Here is a 10,453-nt window from a genome sequence, read left to right on the forward strand (position 1 = left end):
GTAACCTGTTAGCATGACAAGCCTGCTGCTGTCTTGTTTACTTACGAGCCTCATCCCCTCAGTAACTCAGTTACCAGTAACCTGGCAAATAGGCCAGTTAAAAGAATGCTTCTTTTAACTGGCCTATTTGCCAGGTTACTGGTAACTGAGTTACTGAGGGGATGAGGCTCGTTAAAAGAATGCTTCTTTTAACTGGCAAGGCTTTGAAATTAGATTGACCCGCATTAGTAAATCACAGAGGCATGAAAATCCCAATAAACACATGCATAACTTGTATAACTATCACGAAATTTTCACTTGCACATCTAGAAGGAAGAAGCTGCCAGTTTTCAGGATGTTTGAAAATATGAGCACATGAGAAACATAGTTGCTACTACCCAGAAATTCAAGGTTTGCCCACTCATGTTGTAGTGAATTTTACGTTAAAAGAGGAGTGCTTTTATTTAGTGTCCAAAGATACATGCTCCCTCTGGTGGGAAAAGACAGTAAAATAAGAAAAAACAAACAAACAGATGACTAAAGTTAAACTCTTCTTTCCCTCTCAGTTACAGTTGACTACCTAAATTACACATTCAGGTTTAAAATCATTTTTCCTGTTGATGGGTTAGATGCTAGTTTGTTTCAAACATTATAGGATTTGCTGGTCATCTAACTTGTTCTTTGAAGTACTATATGTTGGGATGTGCAGACCCAATCAGATGCGGGAGGAATGCTTTTCCGAAGTCCAGTAATTCGCTCTGCTTGCCTACATACAAGGCAGCTAATCAGTCTCCAATATGTGCAAGAGTGCAGGGACTTTAAGTCAGAGGTAGGCAATGTGGTGTCCTCCAGATGTTTTGGACTATTTATTTATTTAAAACATTTATATCCCACCCTATATCATTAAGATGTCAGGACAGCATACAGATAAAATCAATTTAAGCAGTATAAAACAATAAATAATTTAAACAGCTAAAACATATTAAACATTAAACAAGCTAATATCAATTAAAATTTAAACGTGTGCTATTTTAGGGAATGAATTTAGCCCTCAAAGGCTTTGGTAAAAAGCCATGGTTTTACTTGGTGTCGAAATGAAACCAACGTCTGCACCAATCGGGCCTCCAAGGGGAGGGCATTGCACAACCAGGGTGCCACAGCAGAGAAGGTCCCCCCTCACGTCCCACCATAATGTATGTTTTGCACTAGTGGGATGCAGAGGAAGGCATCTCCAACATACCTCAATCCTCAGGCAGGCATATATAGGGAGCGGTGCTCCCTATATATGACTACATCATCCCTCACAATTGGTCATGCTGGCTGGAACTGAGGGGAGATATAGTCGAAAACATCGGGAGGGCACCATGGGGCCTACCCCTGCTTTAAGTAGAAAAGCATTGCTTACCTCTAACTGTTCATAGAATCATAGAATAGTAGGGTTGGAAGGGGCCTACAAGGCCATCGAGTCCAACCCCCTGCTCAATGCAGGAATCCAAGTCAGAGCATCCCTGACAGATGGCTGTCCAGCCTCATCTTGAACGCCTCCAGTGTGGGAGAGCCCACCACCTCCCTAGGTAATTGGTTCCATTGTCGCATTGCTCTAACAGTCAGGAAGGTTTTCCTGATGTTCAGCCGGAATCTGGCTTCCTGTCACTTGAGCCCATTATTCCGTGTCCTGCACTCTGGGATGATCAAGAAGAGATCCTGCCCTTCTCTGTGACAACCTTTCAAGTACTTGAAGAGTGCTATCATATCTCCCCTCAGTCTTCTCTTCTCAAGGCTAAACATGCCCAGTTCTTTCAGTCTGTCCTCATAGGGCTTTCTTTCCAGTCCCCTGGTCATCTTTGTTGCCCTCCTCTGAACCCTCTCCAGCTTGTCTGCATCCTTCTTAAAGTGTGGTGCCCAGAACTGGACACAGTACTCCAGATGAGGCCTAACCAGTGCTGAGTAGAGGAAACGAGTACTTCCCGGGATTTGGAAGCGATGCTTCTATGAATGCAGCCCAAAAGAGCATTGGCCTTTTTTGCAGCCACATCACATTGTTGGCTCATATTCAGCTTGTGATCGACAACAATTCCAAGATCCTTCCCGCTTGTAGTGTTGTTGAGCCACGTATCCCCCATCTTGTAACTGTGCATTTGGTTTCTTTTTCCTAGGTGCAGAACTTGGCATTTATCCCTATTAAATGTCATTCTGTTGTTTTCTGCCCAGCTCTCCAGTCTATCCAGATCACTTTGAATTTTGTTTCTGTCTTCCAAAGTATTAGCTATCCCACCCAATTTTGTGTCATCTGCAAATCTGATCAGCATTCCCTGCACCTCCTCCTCCAAGTCATTAATAAAAATGTTGAAGAGCACTGGCCCCAGGACTGAGCCCTGTGGTACCCCACTCGTTACCTCTCCCCAGTTTGAGAAGGTCCCATTGATAAGCACTCTTTGAGTCCGATTCTGTAGCCAACTGTGGATCCACTGGATCGTTGTTTCATCTAGCCCACTTTGAGCTAGTTTGCTCATCAGGATATCATGGGGCACTTTGTCAAAAGCTTTGCTGAAGTCAAGGTATATGATGTCTACAGCATTCCCATGGTCTACAAGGGAGGCTACTTGATCAAAAAATGAGATCAGATTTGTCTGGCAGGACTTGTTTTTGACAAATCCATGTTGGTTTCGAGTAATCATGGCATTGTTTTCAAGGTGCTTCCAGATGGATTGCTTTATGATCTGCTCCAGAATTTTCCCTGGGATTGATGTCAGACTGACTGGTCTGTAGTTCCCAGGTTCCTCCTTTTTACCCTTTTTGAAGATAGGGACAACATTAGCTCTCCTGCAGTCCTCTGGAACTTCCCCCGTCCTCCATGATTTCTCAAAGAGAATAGACAGTGGTTCTGAGAGTTCTTCTGCCAGTTCCTTTATTACTCTAGGATGCAGTTCATCTGGCCCTGGAGATTTGAACTCATTCAAAGTAATTAGGTGTTCCTTGACCATATGCCTATCTATCTCAAGCTGCAATCCTGCCCCTTCGGCCTGCACTTTGCCTTTGCCAGGGGGGTCATAGACCCTCTTTTGGGAGAAGACTGAAGCAAAGTAGGAATTGAGCACCTCTGCCTTTTCTTTGTCATCTGTTATCGTTTTGCCATCCTTATTTAATAGCTGAACAACCATTTCTTTCCTCTGCCTTTTACTATGCACATAGCTGAAGAAAGCCTTTTTGTTGTTTTTAGCATCCCTCGCTAACCGCAGCTCGTTCTCAGCTTTAGCCTTCCTGACGCCATCCCTGCAATTCTGTGCTACCTGCCTGTACTCTTCCTTTGTTACTTGGCCTTCTTTCCACTTCCTATATGTGTCCTTTTTTGTTTTCAGGTCATCCCTAAGCTTTTTGTGAAGCCACATTGGCTTCTTCTGTTGTCTTCCACCTTTTCTTCTTGTTGGAATTGCTTGTGATTGTGCCTTGAGAATTTCCTTTTTTAAAAGCTCCCACCCATCTTGGACTCCTTTTCTCGTTAGCGTTGCTTGCCATGGGACCTTACTGTTCATTGTTCTGAGTTTATTAAAATCAGCTTTCCTAAAATCCAGGGTATGCGTTTGACTACACTCGGCTTTTGCTTCCCTTAGAACCAAGAACTCAAGTGCAACATGGTCGCTTTCCCCCAGAGTTCCTGTAACTGCTACTTTATCCACTAAGTCATCTCTGTTGGTTAGGATGAAGTCAAGGATAGCTGATCCTCTAGTTCCTTCCTCTACTTTCTGTAGGAGGAAGTTATCCACCACACAAGTCAGGAATTTCCTGGAGGGGTCATGTTTTGCAGAATTTGTCTCCCAACAAATATCGGGGAAATTGAAGTCCCCCATTACTACTACATCATGCTTCCTTAAAACATTGGCTGTTTGCTTTTCAAAAGTTTCATCCTCGTCTTCTCCTTGGTTGCGTGGCCAGTAGTAGACTCCGATCACCAGGTTCCTTTTATACTTTGCTCCATTTATTTTGATCCAGATGCTCTCGATGGGGCTACTAAGCTCATCCTCCTGTACTTCTGTGCAGAGATATGTATTTTTCACATACAGTGCAACCCCACCTCCCTTTCTGTTCCTCCTGTTCTTTTTGAACAAGTTATATCCTTCAATTGCTGTATTCCGGTCATGAGAGTCATCCCACCAAGTCTCAGTTATACCTATCAAGTCATAATTTCCCTCTTGTATTAAGAGTTCAAGTTTGTTCTGTTTGTTTCCCATACTCTGGGCATTAGTATATAGACATCGAAGACCATGTGCTTCATAGTCTGGCCTTCTTCCTACATGTGTCTGAAGACTATTATTGGGCGCTATCAGAGCTGTTCTCTCTGTTGCAGTGCTTGCGCCTACGTCCATTATTACCCCCAACATTACATCTCCTTTCCCCATAGGATTCAGTTTAAAGCACTCCTGATGAAGTTCTTCATGCTGTGGCCAAACACATTCTTCCCAGCCTTTGTGAGGTGCAACCCGTCCCTTGCCAACAGCCCATCTTCCAGGAAGTATAGCCCGTGGCCCCAGAATCCAAACCTCTCTCGTTGGCACCACCTTCGTAGCCATGAATGAAATACTCATTCAACCAGAGTATTTTTCGTTCCCTTTCTATCCCCCTTCTAACTACTGGAAGGATGGATGAGAAAACTATCTGGGCCCCAAAGTTCTTGAGTTTCCTTCCCAGAGCTTCAAAGTCTGACGTGATGTTTTTGTACCTCCACTTGGCAGTATCATTTGTTCCCAAATGGATGAGAAGAAAGGGATATCTGTCACTGGGCTTTATGAGTTCAGGCAACCTTTCAGTCACATCTCTAATCTGTCCTCCCGGGAGACAACATACCTGGTGAGTCCACGGGTCTTCACGACATACTTGGGTCTCGATCCCACGCAGCAAGGAGTCTCCCATTACTACCACTCTTCTTGTTGTTGTAGGCCTGGGTTTCATCGCCTCTGTTTGACTGACCTTCAGCCTCTTGCTCACTCTCATGTAGGTTCCCCTGTGATTCTTCCTCTGCAGGCTGTCCTCCAGTCTCATCTGCAAGTACCTGGAATCAGTTCCACAGCTCCACTGCTTCCACTGGCACAGAGTGGCGTCTAGTTCTTCTTCTCCTGTCACCCTTTTCCAAGGAGTATCCTCTACTCCATTTTTCTTCACCTCAGCATTTCCCACTGCCTCATCTTGCTGTTGCTCTTCAAGCTTCTGGTCTTCCGTTTGCTGCTGTAGTTCCCCCATTCGGTCCAAGAACTCTTCGTGTTCTCTTATTCCCCGGAGGGTCGACAGTCGCCACTCCAGTCCGCTTACATTTTCTTCCAGCAGCATGATCAACTTGCACTTGTTGCAGGTGTAGGCCATGTTGTTCTCGGGCAAGAAAACAAACATTGCACACACCTTGCAGGTCACCACCACTGGAGAGTCTTGTCCTTCCATAGCCTCTTTTCCCTTTTTGTGTCTAGCTTTGTGATTGTTCTAGACTAGCCTGTGCCTGCTCCTCTACTCAGTAGAGGTTAAAAGCAGAGTCCCACTGGTGTGCAAGTGTGTGTTACAAGACAAATAAATGGAAAAAAGTTAACTCCTGTTTGCTCCCCCTGTTCGCTCACTCTGGTTGCTCGCTCTCTGGGAGCTTGCTTGCTTCTGTAGTCCCTGGAGCAGCTTGCTCTGCTCTGCTCTGCTCTGCTCTGCTCAGCTGGGAGGCGGGAAACAGACTGAAGCTTCCTGCCCACTCAGCTGCTGGGAGTACTCAGGCCACACACACCCCAATTCAGTTGGAGCTCTCAGAAGCACCTGGTGAGCTCACAGCCAATCAGAAGGATAAAGGGCAGCCCCCTGGGCTTCCTGCAGCCCACTTACCTCTTAGTTCTTAAAGTGTCTGTGTGTAGAAACACATCTTGACTACATTCCCCATCATGAGCTAGATTCTCTAGTCTATTCTAGGCTTCACAGCTGTAGGAGGGTGTTGAGTAGGAAGGCATTAATCCTGTCTTGCAGAACATGCATGTATGCACCAGCCAGTCAGCCAAAAGAGAAGCTTGGCTTCTGCGCATCCGCTATGTATGTACTATGCATCTACATGATAAATTCCAGAGGGTAACCTTGTTAAGCTGTTGCAGCAGAAGCAGAGTCCTATGGAACCTTTAAAGATTAACAAATGTATTGCAGCATAATTTTTTGTGGGCCAAGGTATACTTCGTCAGACTAAGGGGACTCTGGCTCACAAAAGCATACGTTGTGATTTTTATTTTAGTTTTAAGATGCCTTGGGACTTTGTTTATCTATATTTTGCGACTAGAAATCTCATTTTAAGCTCCATAAAATTACTTCTCTTGATCTCAAACATCATGAGTTAAATAATGTAGAGATTTCACTTGCTAAAACTAAGGTGATGCTCAAGAACGAGGATCTTTTCTGAAATTTTCTCTTGTCTGCCTAATGCAAAATCTGCTCATGGATAATGCTTGCTTTTCACTTGTTCCTTTGAAAAATAATGACACCCATGTAGAACTTGAAGCGTGTAGCTGAGGTGTGGATGGATGAATACGCAGAGTACATTTACCAGAGGAGACCTGAATATCGGCATCTGTCAGCAGGGGATGTGGCTGCTCAGAAGGAACTTCGCAGCAATCTCAACTGCAGAAGCTTCAAGTGGTTCATGAATGAAGTTGCTTGGGACTTGGGAAAGTTCTACCCACCAGTGGAGCCTCCAGCAGCTGCCTGGGGAGAGGTTGGTTTATTCAGGAAACTCACCCATATCAGATGAGATCAAGAAATCTCATTCAGCCATGCCATGGTGTATGGTGGATTTCCAGTACCTGCTGATCCCATCCCTAACTGTAGGCAACACATTATATATGTTGTTTCATTTATACAGAACAGCTTACAGGAATTCAGTGAAAGTATATGACAAGAAATACAAGTTCGCAATATCTCAGCTGTCCAGTTGCATTTTTCCCACTTAAATGCAAAAATACTGCTAGACCTAGTTTAGAGTTTAGAAATGGAACACAAGTCAGTGCCAATATTAGTGATTAGGACCCAGCCCTTTCCTATGATTTTGGGCCATTCATTTAGGCTTTCTATGTACCTCTGATTTGACTACAGTTTGGACCCCATAGTGAAGTTCAGTATTTTTCTGCTAAACTATAGGAAACCATATGCACTGAACTCCTGGGGTATGCTCCTTAAGTTTACTCTGACGGTCCACTGCCAGGTTTACCCTAAGGTAAGAATGGATAGTAAATCCAATGCAGTGACCTATTTTTATATATATATTTGGAACTAGGGATGGACAGATCATTCTTACTTCCAGCCTGAGTCAGTTTTGTATGTATTCAGTCATAAGTCTGTTCCATCCTGTTTCCTCCTACGTTTTAAAAGCTGCACCAAAAATTGCATTTGAATTGGACACATTTTCCCTAAAGTTTTTTTGTTGTTGTTGCTGAGAACTTCATTGCAAAAGAGAAGCGCACAATCCGAAGGATAACTGCATTCCAATTAATGTACTCTTCTGGGAAATATGAAGCTGCTTGTTGGTGGTGCTCAAGCTCAAGTTTATATGTATTCAACATACTGGGTTTTTTTTAAAGCACTGAGAATTCAGGATTTTTTTTTTCTTGGTTTATCAGTTCTTGAGCATTCTTTTCTTTTAAAAAAGCCACCTCACCTTGTGTCTTTGCATTGTCAACTTTTTCTATGGGATGGCATCTTAAGTGTGTCTGTTTCCTTGGCTGTCAGTATGTCCAAAACTTAGTTGCAAAGCTAATCAATGACTTAATCTTGCAGATCCGTAACGTCGGGACTGGTCTCTGCGCAGATACCAAACATGGCATCCTGGGTTCACCACTAAGGATTGAAAACTGTGTGAAAGACAGAGGAGAAGCAGCCTGGAACAATGTGCAGGTACAGGCATTTTTAAAACAATTATTTAGAGTTTCCAGAAGTAGTTAGAATAAACAAATATTTTATGCAAAGACAGCATTACTAGAATATTGTAACAGGTTAATTAATGTAATACTAATAAGAGGGGCTTTCTTAGATGGGCAGAATATAGGCTGCCTGCTGGCCTGGATACCAAACAAACAGATGCTGTTCATAATCAGGAATACTGTGGGTGTAGGGAGAAAGTGTTTTAAATACTGCCTTGAGTTCTTTGGCAGAAAGACAGTATGTAAATAAATATTACCCAGAGTCAAATTTGGGGGTGAATAAATAGGGGGCAAGCAACTACCATGCATACACATATTCAGTTCAAAGCATCTCCTGAAACAAGTGTTGGAAGAACATTTTAATGAATCTGCCAGCACATTCAGTAACCACTTTTTATCACCTGGAACATGATTAACACCCCAATAGATGCTGGAAAGCGATGAAACTGGCCGGGCAATATTTCTGTCCTCTTGATGCATGAGATGCCAGAAGCGGCAGCTTTGTTGTAACTTAGTGAATGAAAATGTTACTTTAAATATAGCAAAGAAAGGAAGGCTAGGTAAACATAGCAGCATCTGCTGGGAAGTCATGGGTTTGATAAAATGAAGGGCTGCTGTTTATCATTTCTGATGTCTGCAAACTGGAAATAAAATCAATTTACTTTGAAACCAATTCTTTTTAATGTCTGGACTCTGTCCATTTGTTCCATGTGCAATTATATGTTGGGTTGCTTAACTTAATGTGAATGTTGAAATAGGTTTGGAGGGGCGGGTTCTAATTCCTCCATAAAGAGAGATTTCCTTTGTTTTATATTAGTCCTAATGGTGGCAACATGAAGCAATTACTTGCATCCTTAATATGTTGGATTGCCATGTCATCTTATTACCAAACCAGTGTGGAGTTATTTCAGTTGAAGGGATCGCCCTCATATCCTCACTGTGAATGCATGCACATAGAGCTCCAATAGCCAACATATACAATAGCTCTTTTTGCAGCAAACCTCTTTATTGCTTTGTCTACTTTTTCTTCATGTGTGTTAACCTTTCATCCCACAAAAGGACTTCACCTGGTGTTGCTGATTCCCATTCTCAGTGGCAATAGGTTTCATTTGAGGGAATGTATGTCAAACTGGAAACTTCCATTACTTTCCTTTCACTTAATTTATTGATTTAGTAGATTTATATTTCCCTTTTTGGCTTCAGTCCTCAAAGCAGGTCACAACATTTACAAACATACAATAGGTACACCAAGAACCACACACCCAAAAGAAAACAAAAACAAAAAAACTAGATTGAGCAGGAGCTAGCATCTGATGTTCTTTCCCATTTGGTATTTCTGCTCTTTCACTGTTTCTTTGGCCACCAACTAAATATTCATCCTGTTCTCCTCCCATCTGTGTCATCCTCTGCTCCTGCCACTCCAAATGAAAGAATTCCATTCTTTTCCTTAATTCCATCTCTGGATTAAGCAGCACTTGATGGTATGCTATTGGTCATGCTCTTCCAAAAAGCTGAAAAAATACGCTTCTCCTATGCTGCTTCCATGCAAAACATGACCTTCAGTTCCACAAATAACTCCTATGTTCTTCTTCATGGTTTTTCTGTACATCACATATGCACACAAGTTCTTTGCCTAGAGAGAGCCCCATTTGGGAGCATTCTAAAGCTAAGAGAGCTTTTGGTGGGAGGCCCACCCCCTACACCTGAACTGTGCACACTTGAGAAGCTTGGCTCTTGCATTTCCTGCTCAATTGCTCTTTGACAACTGCAGCAGCATCATTGGTAACACCCTCCATCTAGTTGTGTGAGGAGATGGAGGTGAGTTTGCCTTCTCTGGCTCAGGTTTGGGGGAGGGGGTATTTCTTCTTTGCTTCACATCTACTTCTAGTGTCATTTCCCTCTTTCCCATTTGCATTGCTTTTATCTATTGCATTTTGCCTTTAGGCATCTCCTTGTCACCTTAGGGCTTAAAGCCCTAGAGGCCCCTGCAGGAGCAAGTTACCCCCCCCACCCGTGCACAGACAGACACTTCCTCTACCTGCTTTGTTTCGGAGAATATCATGTTGACAGCTCTTGCCAGTTTTGTCAGGTGCACGCTAAATAGGCTCACCAGAACTGCTCCTATAGATAGCATGCATTCCTCTGAGAGCAAACCCTTCAAGCTGCAGATAACAAGGCTAGAAATAAGATGTGGGATCAACAACTACTTAGCATCTACTCTGCAGTGTTACTGGTCATGTTCTTACTGGTTCCAGAGTCGTCTTCATCGACCCCACTCCTGTTGCTAAGTTTGGCTTCAAGCACTATGCTATATGCCAGCCTCAATGACCCTCAGATGACCCCTACACCAGGCAGCTGTATGAGCCTTGAAGCCTAGGAAGGTTAAGGCTAAGCATCCCTCCTCTTAGTTATATATGGAACTGAAGAAGAAAAAGACGACAACAAAAAAGCAACCACAACCTTTGCACCAACAGTCACCCTGTGCTTCCAGCTCTTCTGCAGACCCTTAAGAATTCGTGGCAAAAGCCATTGTTCATGGCCCCAAACATCCA

General features: G+C 43.3%; 1 protein-coding gene across 4 annotated transcripts in view; it reads left to right on the forward strand.

Annotated features, from left to right (window-relative positions):
* Window positions 1-10,453, forward strand: part of GALNT10 (polypeptide N-acetylgalactosaminyltransferase 10) — a 108,313-nt gene that overhangs the window by 81,790 nt on the left and 16,070 nt on the right. For all 4 annotated transcript variants that reach the window (XM_084839220.1, XM_084839224.1, XM_084839222.1 and 1 more), the window contains exons 9-10: window positions 6,479-6,700; window positions 7,759-7,875. In XM_084839220.1, coding sequence (XP_084695346.1) covers window positions 6,479-6,700; window positions 7,759-7,875 — 339 coding nt within the window. The remainder of the gene's footprint in view (window positions 1-6,478; window positions 6,701-7,758; window positions 7,876-10,453) is intronic.

This window comes from Heloderma suspectum, chromosome 2, assembly GCF_057233095.1.
Source record: "Heloderma suspectum isolate Gila_16-S chromosome 2, 16-S_ref, whole genome shotgun sequence".
Classification (NCBI taxonomy): domain Eukaryota; kingdom Metazoa; phylum Chordata; class Lepidosauria; order Squamata; family Helodermatidae; genus Heloderma; species Heloderma suspectum.